This window comes from Dipteris shenzhenensis, chromosome 26 (genome assembly GCF_047967505.1).
Source record: "Dipteris shenzhenensis isolate YYH24624 ecotype China chromosome 26, Dip_SZ_1.0, whole genome shotgun sequence".
In the NCBI taxonomy this organism is placed as follows: domain Eukaryota; kingdom Viridiplantae; phylum Streptophyta; class Polypodiopsida; order Gleicheniales; family Dipteridaceae; genus Dipteris; species Dipteris shenzhenensis.
Genome location: NC_141621.1, coordinates 14,600,194 through 14,616,623, shown reverse-complemented (window position 1 = coordinate 14,616,623; position 16,430 = coordinate 14,600,194). Strand labels below are relative to the sequence as shown.

The 16,430-nt window shown below is 44.3% G+C and overlaps 1 protein-coding gene across 1 annotated transcript in view; it reads right to left on the bottom strand.

Moving 5' to 3' along the window:
* Positions 1 to 370: 370 nt before the first annotated feature.
* Positions 371 to 16,430, bottom strand: part of LOC147884716 (uncharacterized) — a 36,689-nt gene continuing 20,629 nt past the window's right edge. Inside the window, exons 6-12 of the mRNA XM_087397969.1 lie at positions 4,810 to 4,873; positions 4,648 to 4,710; positions 4,489 to 4,547; positions 4,282 to 4,369; positions 4,091 to 4,153; positions 820 to 879; positions 371 to 700 (exon numbers count right to left, since the gene is read on the bottom strand). Coding sequence (XP_087254095.1) covers positions 641 to 700; positions 820 to 879; positions 4,091 to 4,153; positions 4,282 to 4,369; positions 4,489 to 4,547; positions 4,648 to 4,710; positions 4,810 to 4,873 — 457 coding nt within the window. The 3' untranslated portion in view covers positions 371 to 640. The remainder of the gene's footprint in view (positions 701 to 819; positions 880 to 4,090; positions 4,154 to 4,281; positions 4,370 to 4,488; positions 4,548 to 4,647; positions 4,711 to 4,809; positions 4,874 to 16,430) is intronic.

Here is a 16,430-nt window from a genome sequence, read left to right as displayed (position 1 = left end):
TAAACATTTTATTTATGATGTCTCTCCTTTCTATGAAGTTTGTCAATTAGATAAAGTACATTAAAAAAGTGAATCATCTTTAGCATCATCTAAATGTCTGTATATTAAAGGTGTAGACACAAATCGTCTGCAACCCGGTAACAGGTCCTTGTAACTGGTTAAACAGAGTTTGAATATGAACATTAAGTTCTGCAATCTAAAATTGCTACACCGTAAATTGTTGACATCGTATGAAACTCAAATTTTCACGATCATAAATAATGATTTTCTTAAATGTTTCCACAGGCCCATCACCACACACACTCTCTCTCTCTCTCTCGCTATATATGTATATATATATATATATATACATATATAGCGAGAGAGAGAGAGAGATATGAAAACTACATAGAATGAATACATTTTAAAGGAGGCACAGCCAGATGGTCATAGTAGAATGCAAGCGAGGGAGACATCCAATATCTTTATTTCAAGACCTAATAATCTTAGTCACCCAAAATAATAATCGCATATATCTATTGCTTTTCTAGATAACGTATATGACTACCTGTCACCTTGTGACGGAGGGGAAATTTTTGTATATGGTACAGCATCTTGAACTTACAGCTGCAAAATTTGGTTTAAAAATTTACAAATGATTTCAAACAACCCGGAAGAGATCCTCAATGCTTCTCTTTTGTGTGCCAGAGACCGCAACAACCTGTGGCCCATTGCCCAAAAAGAGTAAAATCTTTTGAATAAAGATTTACAATCCCTGTGTTACATAACATTGCACATTTACAAAACCACTAACAGTTCAAAAAAACAGATTTTACATACCTCAACAATCTTGTCCGAAGCACCAGAGGCTAAGAGAGCTGTTGCACAAATCTCCGCAACCTATGACATGAAGGTTAATATTTCTCTCATCTGAAGACATAATCTCTCTCTCTCTCTCTCTCTCATATGTAAGAGATCATCCCCAACCAGAAAGAGATTTGCCTTATCTGAAGACATAATCTCTCTCTCTCTCTCTCATATGTAAGAGATCATCCCCAACCAGAAAGAGATTTGCCTTATAGCATGTGGATCTGCATAATAAATCTCTCTCTCTCTAAGAAGTCATCCCAAACCAGAAAGAGATTCGCCTTATAGCATGTGGATCTGCATTCTACACAACTAGATAGGACCTACATAAAGCGTTTTTGTGGTGATGCTTTATTTCACCATTCCCACTCACTGCACCTGCTGCATAGCGTATCCCTCTTTAACATGAATTCAAAGCAGGAACCACAAGTGAGATCAATGTACCATTGCTAGCCCATGCCTCTTCAACATGAATTCAAAGCAGAAACCATGTGGTTGATTAGGAAGCACAAGTGAGATCAATGTACCATTACTGGTCCAGAGATTGGTCTCTTGAGACACACAGTTGATTAGGAGGAACTCTGGAAATTTTGACATCTGAAAACATTGCTAGTCCATACATCGGTCTCTTAAGACATAAAATAATAATCACCACCACCCCTTGCGTGTGTGTGTGCGCACACACATGCACGTGTGCATGCATGATTTCACCCCAAAAAAATGTGTGTGTTTGTGTGTGTGTGTGCGCGCGCACGCGCACCCACGCCTCATGATTTTTGCTCTGAGGCTTTACTTGTAAATTTTTCCTTTGTACTTATTGGTGGGTTTTTACCTCTTTTGGGGTTTCCCACACAAAAATATAAGATTTCACAAAAAAAGAGTGTGTGTATGTGTGTCAGCTTGCCAGTTTTTTTCCTGGTTGGTTAGCTATAAAGCATTCAAAGTTCACTTTTTTTTTTAATAAATGTGTGTGTGTGTGTGTGATGCCAAATGGTGACGTAAAATATTGCAAAAGCTCTGGTTTGCAAACTTCCTCTTTGTCAATAGGTTTTCTATGGCGAGTGATGCTTGGTGTTATTCCTTTTGGCCAACTTTTGGCGTGTAGGGCCTAGGCATATTGCTCCTGCTCTATCTCACAAATGTTTGTCTCCAAGGGAATCCTTGCTCCACCTTTTTTGGACTTGTCCTATTACTCGTGACTTCTTGCTATTTCTTCAGCAACTACTCCAGGCCCGTTTTCCCACTGCTTGCTTTGGCAAGCTTTTTTGGATATTTGGCATTCACCCATGGAGGGCGGAGTTTGACCTTTTTATCACATGGTCACTCTGGACTCTATGGAGAGACAGGAACCACACTGGCATTACGAAAACGAGCCTCAAGCCTTTGTTGTAGATGTAATAGGAAATCATAAGAGTTAGAACAATGCCAAAATAGATGAGGCATAGACTCCCATGGGACAAACATCGTCGACAAGAGGCAGGAGCAATATAACAAGAAGCCAAAAGCTGTCCAAGGGAGAACTCCAAGTAAAACTCTCCATAAGAACTTTAACCTAAGAAGGAGTTTGGAAGCCCAAATGTGTTGCAATGTTTCACACACTTTTTTTTGGGGGTGAAAATAACCTCCTGTCGCCGTGAAACCTGTCATAGAAGCTGCTCTCAATCTCTCGCTCTTATCTTCTGAGTTTTTGCTTTTGCTCACAAGCTATGCGACTGCGGATGTGTGCGTGTGGTTTTTCTAAGGGGTTATATCCTACTAGCTGCCCTTCCAATTTTTGTAGCATCCTTTCTCAATTTCTGCACCTGTTTCCTGCATCCTACTTCTATCTCCTTACAGCTCTATAAATCCTTCTCTCAGTACGGCTGTTTATATTTTCTGCATCGCTGTATTTCAAGTCCATTTGGGCTTGTTATAAACTCAGCTTTTGACCTCTGTTTTCAATTGACCTTTTTTGCTGTGCATACTCCCTTCCTGCCTTCTACTACTACAGTTTTTGGAGCGCTCTTTCAACCTGTTTCTCTTGCACTGCTTCTGGTGTATTTACAAATGGCTGACAAAACATACAGCAGGAACAAATCCTCCCAGGACAAAAGCAAAAGTTGGTGGTACCTTCTGGTAATCAGATTCACGTCCCAGAGAAAGCTCACCTGGTATTGGATGTTATGCACGAAGGGTTTGAGGATACCAGAAGGATGGGAAAGATCCTGTCCCATCAGTGGGTATCTTAATAAAAGTGGATGAAATTGTTGCTCCTATTTGGATCTATGCACTTAATGCTGTGATTATCTCCTTTCCAGGCCCCATGCCTATTGCTTCGGATGTTGGTAGCTAGTTGACAAGGACATTGGGGGGTTGCTTCGTCCAGAAAGAGCATTACTGCTGAAGTATTTTTTGAAGTGTTTTTGACAAAGGAAAAATATAAGCATATGCTTTTGGAATACTCCCTGCCCTATTATGGTCGATAAATAGTCCATGTATTAACTTGTTCTCCTACCAGGGACTATTCCCTGTTGATCAGGCATAGATGCCCAGTATGGGTTGAAGTCCTGAATTTTCCTCAATGTTTGGAATCTGTGTTGCCCAAAATTGCAGCACCTTTGGGTAAGGGGGTGTGTCCACCTCGACACAATGAAAATTCCAACCGCTTTTGCATTTGTGGGATACAGATATTCCTACCCCAGAATCCTACTTTGTCACTATCAATAATTGGCTATGGGAAGTGTGTTTTACAAGCTTAAATGGGATCATTTGCTGCTGCTTGCTTTGAATGCCACGAATTTGGCCATATGGCTTCCCAATGCCCTCTGGTTTTGCACAAAATGCCCCCTGAGGCAATACCTGCAAATGTGCAGGATAAGAATGTTCCTGGCACTTCTAGATCCACAAGCAAAGCAAACAAACCAGCCCCTGCTGCTTTTGGATAAAGGCAGAGCCAAAATAGTTATGTTCATGGAATGATGCCGACTACTACAAAGTTGAAAACAAAGGAAAAAGATTCAAATGATGGTTGGTTAGACCCCAAAAAAACCAGCAATGGTCACAAGGAATTTTCCACCTCATACTTGAACCCGGGTTTCTTCTAATGGGAATACTCCTACAAAAAATTCTGGTATAGGTATTACACGGCAGCCCATTCACTAGTCCAACCGAATGCCGATCATGTTGTCCCTCCAAAGAGCCTTACAACAGCTTATTGTTTACAACAGAAACAATTTACACAACATACAAAGAAAACACTCAATACCTTCGCTCTACTAATGCCACCAAAAACCTGTGAATCTGGGCCTTGCATCACAACTTGTTCAGTCTGCACAAAATACAAATAACAGATGACAGTCATATGATTATGGTAATGATTGCAAATACATTGAATGACACTGAAAAATCTATCACATCATTATTGATGATTCTTAAAACAATGTTTTTAATACTTACCCCGTTATCTGAATTTTTTAGGCCCCCAGGTCTCACTATGGTATAATCTAACCCAGACCTTTGCAAATATAATTCAGCCTGCTTCTTCCTGAACCAATCAAATTATGCTAAATCATGGTTCTAATTTTCAAGAAAAACATAGAGCACATTTTTCCCATAAACCTTTTTTCCAATAAAGATTACCACAGAGCAGGCAATACAACTTACCAAAATAGCAGTGGAATTAACTGGAAATAGGTGACACCAATCGTTGAAATCAAAATAAACTGCAGACATTAGAGAGAAGATTAAGCATGGGGCAGCCTATACAATAACATTAAAAGATTTCGATTGCACAGAATGAAAAGCTCTAATAAAGTAGTTCACCTTCTTGATTTTCCCTTGGTTCTTGGCTCCGGATACAAGATTCAGAACCCCCTCATATTCCACCTATATGAAATCTCAGTTGGTTTGAGAGGTTCTCCCAACAGGATAGGAATATGTATCTAAAATAGTATTTTCAAATGCAGTGATGATTCAAATTTAAACCTGGAATGTATTGAAAGGATCCAGTGGGAAGGCCCTTGCCCCAATAGCACAGATCACCACATTGCTGAAACGTTGAAACCAACAAAGTTAGAACATTCTTTTACACCAGATGTCAGAAAGCCTCACCTCTCTTCTCTCCACACAAAAATATTCTCAACCCATTTAAGACGAACCAAAATCTCCCAGACCTTTCTTTTTCATCTCAAACCTCTGGTGTATCAGGTCTTCTGTATACGCAAAAATCATAAATAAAATCTTCAGGTCTGTCTGTGAAATAAGGCCTTTGCTAACCCTCAATCTTCATAATATGCAGCCTGAATATACCATCTGATGGATATCACAAAGCACTGGCACTCCAACTGATGTAACATGAATTAGCTTTTAAATCAAGATAACTGAACTGTTTACAATAAGAGAAGCAATAACGGTTATCGGAGGCCAAGAAAAACAAAGTATTCAAGTTTCTAGCTCATCTACTTGAATTTAAGAGCTGAAAAACGCTCCAACGTTGAGTATAGATTTCCAAAAATATTTCTTGATGTTTGTCACCATATCTGCTCTAAGTATACTTTTCCAGACACGCATTGCTAATCTAATGGCACAATCAATAAAGTTGGCCAGGTCAATGGCTCAGGTCAATGGCTGCTAGCTGGCTCGAGGTCAACTGTCAGCATGTACCAAGTTGGTCAACGATCAACATTGACAACAAAAAGGTAACATGCCCTTGACCAAAACGTCAGAGCTGAAATTTTTGTCAGGATGAGGTTTGGGCTAATACTTTTGAAAATTACAGATTCTGTAGCTAGTGTGCCAAGCTCTCCAATTAGAGGAGGTCCAATTGATAATGGGAGCTCCAACCTTACGGCAGTCGTATTTTCAGCTAAAGGGGATATCATATGTATTCTGTGCTCCATGGATGGACTGGCATGCTACCCTTCATATGCTGGGATGTGCTCATTGACTATGCCCATGTTGGTCTGGCCCTTTGAGGGACCAAATAATGTACCACTATCAGTAGTCAGCTGTAGGTACTAGGACCTTAGAGCCAGAGGAGGGGCTAAGGAAGTAGAGACCCTTCAACCTTGTGCCTAACCCTTTGGCGTGTTAGTTAGCCCAATGGATTCCAAGAGCAGAAGCAGAAAGTATAACAACCACAGCAACATGGCATGCAACAAGAGTTGCAGGGTTTCAGCTACTGCACTGCAGCCAGTGGCAGCTCTGCCAAATCAGCCTAGCACACGATCGTTGAGCATAGGAGGTAGTGGAAAAGGGGAGTAGATGAAATGCAGTGGGGTATGATGTCACATGCATTTTCTCTACCATATGGAATTCTTCAACATTTACATACCCTCTTGCACAACTTGGGTCTTAACCTGAAAAAATGAACTTTTCTCTGGGTAGAGGACTTTGTATAGCTTCCATACCCTCTCAAATTGGATCTTCTCTAAACCCTTGTCAAAAGGGATGAAATAACACATTTCTCTATCTGGCATACACAGCTACGATTGGCGACAAACAATTATGGGATTATCCTATTGAATTTGTGAAATGGTACAATCCTACCAATCAATGTGAACCTTATGATGAACGAATATCAAGAATGATGTCAGCCAGTTCCCAGAAGACACATCAAAACGGTACAATCCTACCAATCAATGTGAACCTTTTGATGAACGAATATCAAGAATGATGTCAGCCAGTTCCCAGAAGCATTCTCCTTTCTATCATATTGCTTAGTCATACGTCCACACATCAGAAGCCCCTGTTTTGATGCTACTGGATGAGAGTGCACTGTGCAAATTGTAAACCATTTCTACTTCCTTATTCTCTAGATTAAGCTTTGTCACTAAGTAATTAGAGATCAGGACCACAATGCTACCTGGATCAAACAAAACCATGGTCTCCCACCTCTCGTCCGTGATAAATACATTGAATGCATTAACTTATTAGGTATTGACTCTGCTTGACAAGATTATACTTCCTTAACTTCCTGAACCCCCTTCTCTTCAGATCATATTTTAGTAGACAGAACCTGTGCTAAAATGGCTTAAGAAACCAACTCTAGGAGATGCTCTTGATGTTAAGGTGCTCGACAAATGTAGGTCAGGCAATGCGACTTGAAGTGTCTGCCTGATGGCAATGGCAGCAAAGGAATACTTTGTTGCTCCCCTGAACGAGATTGCATCTCTGTCGCTCCCCTGAACTAGATAGCACACCAAAACATCCATCACTTGATGACCAGTTAGTTTCTTTTCTGCTTCTGGTCTCGACCTGTGATTGGTGTGATATGGAGATAGATCTCAGCTCCCTTGCTCTGATCCTTAAATCCTCAATCAGCATGAATCAACTAAAAGCTCAAAGCATAAATGCAGCCTCATACGACTAAATAGCATTCTTGAATCCATGAAATTATGCTTTCTTGAAACCTTGTACAAGCTTATCAAGCTTGGACTCCTATGTACCTCAAATATATAATGTTCTCAAAGGCACATGCCAATTGGAATGGTTTGCCTAGACCAGCTCCCAATCCTTCACTCCTTTCCAACCCCTCCCATTCTTTTCCTCTACTCGATCTCTGCATTCCTACTCTCTTCTCCTTTTTCCGAATCTGCTACCATCTCCAATTGAAGAAATATTTGCTTTTTCTTCTTGGACTATGGTTGTTCATTTGGGGATGAATCAAGTAATCCCGAACACCTCTTGACTAACAAATGTCATTGGGTTGATTCCTGTCTACTCCTTGAGCCATATACCCTGCTTACTGATCCTATTAGAAATAATCGTAGAGGCTGCCTAGGCAAGCCCATTTACACCCATGCATAGAACCTTGGCATATAGGGCCCTACTGCCCTGCATGGCTGAACCACTACTCCCCTTTGCTACTGAGTATTCAGGGTTGGGCCAAAAGAGCTCACCCGCTGAGGGATAGTGGCCTTTTATAGGGTAGGGTGTTTGAAAGACAAATGGAAGACATAGGCCAATCCGGTTTGCTAGGCCACAGTAGCTTATAGCAAACCAACTCGCCGAGTTCCTTTGGCAGCTACACATGCTGACATGGTAATACTGCCACTTGATAGCATTGTATAAGATTTCTGTTGCTCTTTCTATATTCCATCCAGTTGCCGCTGTCCCATATGCTCCTAGTCTTCTTGGCAACCTTTGCTGCCCAAGGTTACCCTAGTTGCTTGGGCCCTTCCGTGGCCTCCAAGATCCTTCAATTGACTCCACTATATAGGCCCTGTAGGTGGCGGTAGAAAGGATTGCCAACGCTGAAGTTTGGAGTAGTGGGTCGGGCCCATAGACAGGGCCATGTTGCAGGCTGGCCGGGAAGAGCATGTTGCAGGCTGGCCGGGAAGAGCATGTCTGTTTGCAGGCTGGCTGGGAAGAGCATGTCTGGGCAGATCTGCCACAGACTGGGTTGGCCCAGTCTGTGGGCTGGTCGGCCAGCTCAGTCCGCTGGTTGGCCAGTTCTTAGAGCATGCCATCCCTGTAAATAGAGCCTTCACTGTTGGGGGTGTTAGAAATGATCCCGACAGAGGATATTCTGCAGCAAAAGACTGATAAAGCATCCCATAAATTACACACGGAAGTGTTTAACTACAGAATGCAAAACTTCTTTACTTGTGTGTACTGCACAAACATATGAGTTCTCAAGCCAGTAAATAGACAGTATTCCAAGAGAGATATAGCACATAAAAGATATACTTCCGTCCTCAATGGACACAATGCAAAGAGAGATCGAGAATCCCACCAAACCATGGTCCCCTGATCTTACCGAAAGTGGTCCTACTATCTCCTTGGCGCGTCTAGATCCCTGAGCCCTCCTCACTGACCTTATGTAGTCTCCATGCCGTGATCCCTGCTCCTTGCTGCCCTAACTGTCAGCCTAGTTGTGCAGCGGCCGGCCCACTGTGAGCTATGTCTGCTGCAGCTCCTCAACCTGTCTTTGTCCTCCTGGAAGTAGGCCCAAAGGCTACGGACCTGCTGCTTCAATCTGCTTTTGAGTGGCTGCTCCGGTGGATGTGAATTGAGGCTCTTTTTATAGGGGCTGAAAGCCCCCAAAATGGGCCAACTGGCCAGCCCTAGTGGGTGGACCTGGTACTGGTCTGTGAACCAACCCACAGCCCTACATTTGGGGCTGTGGGGACCCGCCATGGGTCTGTGTGCTGGCCGATCTGGTTGGCCAGCCAACCAGCCAGCCCAGGCCCTATATCCTGTCCCTAGACTGCTGTGCCTTATCTTCCCTACTGTACCTGGAAGCCCATGTTGGCTGCCCTATGTGCTGCCCTTGCAAGGCCTGCTGCTGCCTGAACCTCAGCCCAAATCGAAGGACCTGTGCTGCTCCTAGGAAGCCTTTCCAAGCAGCCACATATCTTGCTCTGTCTGTCCACATGACAGTTTGCCTGCTGCCCATGTGGCAGCTCTCCCTTCTCTCTGAGATTTGCCCCTATGGCAGCAACCTTCTCTGCCCATGTGGCGTCTCTTTGACCCTTCTTTTGCTGCTGGTCTATCTCCCACATGTCCTCTTTATTTGGGGGCTCACAGGTGGGGAGGTGACCCCTAAAATCCCAACAAAAAGCTATCGTAACATGAAACCTAAACACCCCACATTCACTTCTAGTCCCTCCAGCACAGAGCACGTAACTTCAAGGAGCCTTAGGTCTTCCACAAACAATCCCCTTGAGCAGCAAAGGTAGCATAGCAAAGAGCATGCAATCCTAGGCAAAGGGGGGTAGGGTCAAAGAAAAATACCCACAAGTTCCCTATCTGGGAAAATTTTTCTACCAAGGTAAGAAATAAAGTTTGATAGATACATAAGTTCGCGATACTATCCCCTTTTGTCTCTCTCGATTGATCCCATCTTCAATTTATCAGACCAAGTATGATAATTAGCTTCATTGAATTGATCCTTCTTGTCAAAATATTTGCCCTTGGGTTCCATGAATCTTGCCCCCAATGATCACCAAGATGATGATTGTAATTGAAATAATCAATCACACAAAAAAAAATCATTTAGGAGAGTGATATTTGTTATGATTTTGAGAAAATACAAGGCTCTTAAAAGTCTTTCACAAAGAAAGGTTCACAAAGAAATACTCCTCACAAGACTTTTGTGGATGACCTTGGAGAAAAATGATGAAATGCTCACAAAAGGGCTCAATCAACTTTTCCATTAACTTGACAATAGGAACCTTGAAAGGGGGGACTAAAGGGCACAAAGGGAACCTTAAACAAAAACCTTGGAGATAAGGTTTACCAAATTATGCCACATGTAGGAGAAATAAGGGTTTGAAACCCTTATTATCACGTAGCGTCTCGTTGCCACACTTCCTTCTTCGTTATGTATCGCTATTCTTTGCAGCAAGCTTTCTCTCTTGCCCCTATTTAAGGCTCTCCTATGCAGCTCCTCTCAGGTTAGTGTAGTGCGCATACTAGATCCCCATGAGACAGCACCCCTAGATGGCAATTGTGTCATCTTTGCCCTCCTCTCCGAGCTAGTTGTGCAGTCCGCTTCCTTGGAGTTCCTCCGTTGCAGATCTGTACAAAGAGTTCAGCTCCTCCAAGCTCTTCCAGCAAGCTGTTTGTCGTTCGGTGACCTCTTGCAGACTGTTGTGGCTTTCTTTCAAACTTCTTCCAACCAAGGTTGCAGACTGTTGTGGCTTTCTTTCAAACTTCTTCCAACCAAGGTTGCACCTCTTGCAGTTCTACACAACATCTGCTTGAGACGTACCCAGCTACTTTTCAAGTTACTGTTGTTTAGCCTTCTGTTTACAGGTGATCACTTCATGTCAGTTGCAGCTTGTGGCTGTTCATGGAGTCTTTAAGCATTTCTAAGCTTCTCTTGTAACCGGTCTTCGGGAACTTCAAAGGATCCTGAACAGATAATAATCAGCAAATACTTAGAACTTATTTACAGCCACTTAGAACTTCCCACAATGCATCAGCCCACAGACAGCCAATTGAATAATCTGATCACATGCACTTCCGTCCTGCTATGCAATCACAGAAAGGGAATCTCAGTCCAGTGCAACATTCCATGGCAACCCTTCTTCCGAATCTGGCTGAGGGTTCTATTATGGCAGCTCTTATACACACTAGGGGAGTCTTGGCAAGAGAGAAACCTGACCAATCCGTCTTGGTAGCTATGAATACCCATCAAGGGAGTCCTAGCAAGACAGAGGCCAACAAAACAACCACACCTGGCTGTTCCTGGCAAACAGAAAGGCCAGCTGCACAAAGAAAAAGCATCTGAAGGTTCTGAGGCAGTAAGAAAGCAAGCTCGAGAAACCCTAAGAAATCAGTAAACATGGAAGAACGAAATTCCCATGCAAGATCTCTAGCATCCTAGCAAGTGAAAAACAGCAAAAGCAACCCTGGAAAACCTGCTAGAAGAGAATTGCCAAGTATGGAAGGGCAAATTGAGTTGCCTGGAAGCTCTAATACACACTAGGGGAGTCTTGGCAAGAGAGAAATCTGACCAATCCGTCTTGGTAGCTATGAATACCCATCAAGGGAGTCCTAGCAAGACAGAGGCCAGCAAAACAACCACACCAGGCTGTTCCTGGCAAACAGAAAGGCCAGCTGCACAAAGAAAAAGCATCTGAAGGTTCTGAGGCAGTAAGAAAGCAAGCTCGAGAAACCCTGAGAAATCAGTAAACATGGAAGAACGAAATTCCCATGCAAGATCTCTAGCATCCTAGCAAGTGAAAAACAGCAAAAGCAACCTTGGAAAACCTGCTGGAAGAGAATTGCCAAGTATGGAAGGGCAAATTGAGTTGCCTGGAAGCTCTAATACACACTAGGGGAGTCTTGGCAAGAGAGAAATCTGACCAATCCGTCTTGGTAGCTATGAATACCCATCAAGGGAGTCCTAGCAAGACAGAGGCCAGCAAAACAACCACACCTGGCTGTTCCTGGCAAACAGAAAGGCCAGCTGCATAAAGAAAAAGCATCTGAAGGTTCTGAGGCAGTAAGAAAGCAAGCTCGAGAAACCCTGAGAAATCAGTAAACATGGAAGAACGAAATTCCCATGCAAGATCTCTAGCATCCTAGCAAGTGAAAAACAGCAAAAGCAACCCTGAAAAACCTGCTGGAAGAGAATTGCCAAGTCTGGAAGGGCAAATTGAGTTGCCTGGAAGCTCCAAACGGCCTGGAAAAGTGCGATTTTAATAGGCACCTAGCTTGGAAAGCTCCTGGAAGAAGTGTGAATCAGACTCGGGCCTCTGCGAATGCATGACTAGTAGGCATGTAGCAAAAACGAATTGATTTGGAGGATCCTGGCACAAAAACGAAATTTGTTTTTGGGCTTCTTGCAGCCCTTGCAACCCACCAACAGCCCATAGACTGCCCTGGTAATCGAAAATGTGCAAGGTGATGTGATAGAATAGCCCTAGAGCACTTTCCCAGCCTGTGACTTGCCTTTCCCTGTTCTTCTTTAGTCCAGAACAGCCCTGAAAGCGAATTTTGACTTTTTCGCTTGCTTTCCAAGCTAGCTAGCCAAACGTGGCTCCTGGAGCTATTTTAAGCGGAAGGAATTTTTACCCTTCTAACCTTCAGTCCCCTGCATTGGCCCATGGAATTAATTGCAGTGAAGTGTCCTTTGAACCGTTTTAATCAGTTGGAGTCTAGGGCAGTCACCGTAAATTCCTAAAGCTTAGAAATTCACGTCCCCGTGACAAACCCCCTCTCAAAACTCAGCAGACGTTCCCGTTTGCACCAAACTTTTTGCCTTGTTCCATTTGAACCTGTAGCAAAAGTCTCAAAGAAAGTAGAAGCTCAAAGCCTCAGTTAGTTCCAAAACACAACCAGGCATCCTTCCAAAAACAGCAAACATACATGCTCAGACAGACAAGATGCTCCGTACGGCCATCCCGTAGGACCCACATAGATGATTATCCTCTCCTGGACATCACGTAGGATCAAAAGCACGAGGTACATCAAGAGAATATGCAAGCACTCAATGCATGCAAACATATAGTCAATGTGTACCTTCTTTTTTTCCATATGGCCAATCCCACAAGATCCATATATGTTCCTCTCGATGTACTACCCACTTTCATATGGCCATCCCTCAAGACCCACAACTAGTGGTACATCATACACAAAAGCACTTCATGCATGCAGACAAACATCCCATTTATATTTTCCACACATGCTCCTTTCAATTATTTACCCACTTCATCTTATGGCTATATGGGACTATCCAAATCTATCCTGGCAGCTCTAAAAGAGTCCCGACAGGAAAGAAACCATCCATAATCCGTGGTATATCAAGAACATAACACAAAAACGTTCACAATCCAAAACACAGAGATTCATTGAAAGTGAACCAACAACTTTGGCATCAAGTGCCATCAGAATTATGTGGCAGCAACCGTAGTTTACCACTTCCTATTTTTGTTTTAGCAAGTAGGCCATTCTACTTCTCAACGATAGCAATGACTGCATTATGCTATCCTGTCTCGGATTTAGGGATACTCCCTCTAATGTGTAAGAGTGGCATATACTGCCATTACAAGACTGTGCCACGTGCACAACAAGACTAGAGTTGCATATATGATTTGCAGAGCCATGGATAGCAAACCAATCCAACCACAAATTGATCTCAACAGATTCGGCAGACTCTGCCATTTTCTTACATGTACCTGTATATTCAAGATTACAACATAAACAAGATATACACAGTGACTGTTAGAAAATAACCCAGCAGAGGGTACACGCAGTGGAAATAATGCCCAGGAGCTCACACAGTGTGCGGTGTGGGTGTGGAATCACAAACTTCTTTACTTATGTGCATTCAATAGGTGTGCAGACTCATCAATAGACAATGAACCAAACTAGATAGAGAAACCACCAAATAATATATTTCCGTCCACAACTATGGACACAATACAAGTGACAGATCCAGAGTCCCACCAATGATGTGGTCCTCTGATCTTACCACAAAGTCCTTCTCCTATCTGTTGGCTATCTCTAGACTAGAGTCCGCGTGCTCCACCTCGAGCGTGAGTAGACTTTCCGTCTAGGATGATCCTCTCCCCCTTGCTGTCTGGAAACCAGTCTAGGTGGGCAGCTTCCTGGCTTAGTCTGCAGCCCTGCTAGCACCTCTCTATCCTCCTGAATGTAGGTCCAGAGGGTGGCTACCTGCTGCTCCTTTCTGCTCTGGATCTGCTGCTGCAAGTGATGCTGAAATGAGGCTAAATGGCCTCTTTATATAGGCCCCAAGGCCTGTACCAAAAAACCGACCAGTCTGCTTGAAAAAACCGACTCAGTCTGTACAAAAAAACCGACCCCACAGTTCCCCATTTATGGGACTGTGGGCTGCCCTTTTGGGGCACTCATTACAAGGGCCCTTGGCCCATCTTTCAAGGGTAGATGCCCTATAAATACAGGGTCCAGCCCCCCCCCAAAACATACTGCAAACAGTGCGCCTCCTGTCCTAGATCTGTCTTGCTTCTGCTCCGGGCTTGTTCCAGCTCTAAGGCTCCTGCCTGAGCTCCGTACGCCAGCCGTACAACAAGCATATGTATTCTGCCATCCTTCCGTACTCTCCTGGCCCTTTGTCCTGCCCATAACAGTTCTAGATGTGCTGCCCTCATGCCAGCCATGATGCTGTCTATGTGGCAGCCCCTTTCTCTCTTTTCCTGTTGGGTACTGCCCTAGGTCTCCCTCCCCCATGCTCTCCTCATATGGGGGCTTACAGATGGGGAGGTGACCTTTCCAACACCCCCTCTCACCGACACATCCCGGCCCAATGCCAACACGTCGATGAAAATGCTCCAGTAACTCCCTGGTCGTAGTCCTCTGGAACCTTTCGGTGTCGAACTCTTTTCCTGGCTTTTCATCCAGTGGCTCCTGCTCCACCAGGTCCGGTTCTGCTTCCGCACACCATCCTGGTACACAGGTCCATCTCTGGTAGCACCTCCTGGTACCACCTCCTTCAGTCGCATTCCCGCCTCTGAACTTGAGCAATCCAGCCGTCACGATCTTCCAGTCGTCCCCCTCATTATGAGTGAACAACCTAGAGTCTTCCAGGCACCATGCTCTGAGGGTCTGTTTCAACCCGTCCTTCCTTTGGCAAGGTCTGCAACCAATGAATATTTCCAAATAACCTGGACCATGAACTCTCGCTGAGTTCTCAAGCAGGTACTCTTCTGGCTTCAGTACTCTTTGTCCATCACCTTCTAGCAATCTGCGTCCGAGATTTGAAGAAGCACCAATACTTCCCCTTCTGCCTTCGAAGAAGGCCAATTCCTTCCAATCTCTTATCACCTGAGAAAAATGAAGAGCAGAATCTCCCCACAGCATGCTATAAAGGCTCAAATGCAGAATATTAAATACATACCAGACTGTTGCACTGCCTGAATGCTCGCTCTGAAAGCAAACCCTGTACCGCAATGAGGCACCCGCCAAGATCCTGTGTAATCCTGTACTGTCCCCTTCTGAAGTCCAGCATCCATCTGACCATGAGACCCCAGGGCTTTCCATGGAATCCACCCTCGTGTCAGTATCAACAGCTACACACCTGGAAGGTACCAAGCGCTCCATACTGTCCTTCACCTTCACAAAGGCATCTGACTCCTCGTCGACCCAACTCTCTATGTCAGACATCCTTACTGTGATTTCGGGATCAACATACCTGACCTCGGTAACACTCGGTGATGTCACCAGGAACAATTCTTCGATTACCACATTAGCTTTGGCCTTTCCCTCTGAATCTGGGTCAAACTCCTGTTTGTTTTTCAGATCCGCCTTTTTCTTTCTGCAGTCCTTTGCAAAATGTCCGGGCGTATCACAATAGAAACACTTCTTCTTGTGCTTCCTCTTCGAAGTCCCCTCGTCATCAGAGTCATCTTTATTGGACTTGCCACTGTTAGGCTTGCCCTTCCCCTTACCTGCGGAATCCTTCACAAGCATCGCCTTGTCGTCCTTGTCCTCGTTGTAGAGCTTCTCCCAAGCTTCCTCCTGTAGCAGTAATGGACACAACTCCTCAAATGTCAGAGGTTTGGTCCTCTGTCCTGCTGTCACAGCCGTAACAAAGCTCTTGAAACTCCGAGGCAATCTCCTCAGTACCATCAAGGCCAGATGGCATGAGTCTGTCTTCTGACCAATTGCTGCCAGCTGATCCCGCACCACCTTGACCTTCGTCAAATGGCTATGTACCGTATCGTCTTCTTCCATATCAAGATTGTAGAGTTGATGCTGAAGAAGCACAATCCGGGAGGTATTATCTGTCTCGTACAGATCCTTCAGGGTGGCCCACGCCTCTACTGACGTCTCGGCCAGCTGGATATGCGGAAGAACAGAGTCCGCCGTAGTCCCTATGATTATTGCCAGGGCATGGGCATCTCTTTCTTCCCAAGCTTCAAGCTCCTCTCTGTCTACTGCCATGAGTACCTTCCCTTTACTGTCCACCATGTCTGCCGGCTTCGACTCCTCTCCCGTGGTCAGCTTCCACAACTTCCGAGCCACTAAATGACTCCGGATCTTCACTTTCCAGATCGGGTAATTAGTCCCGTCCAGGTTTCCAGACTCTCCAAAGTTAGGGATAGTGAAAGAGAGAAAACTGGAGGAGGAGGAAGGGATAGCAGGGGCTGAAGAGGCTGTCGACATCTCTGCTG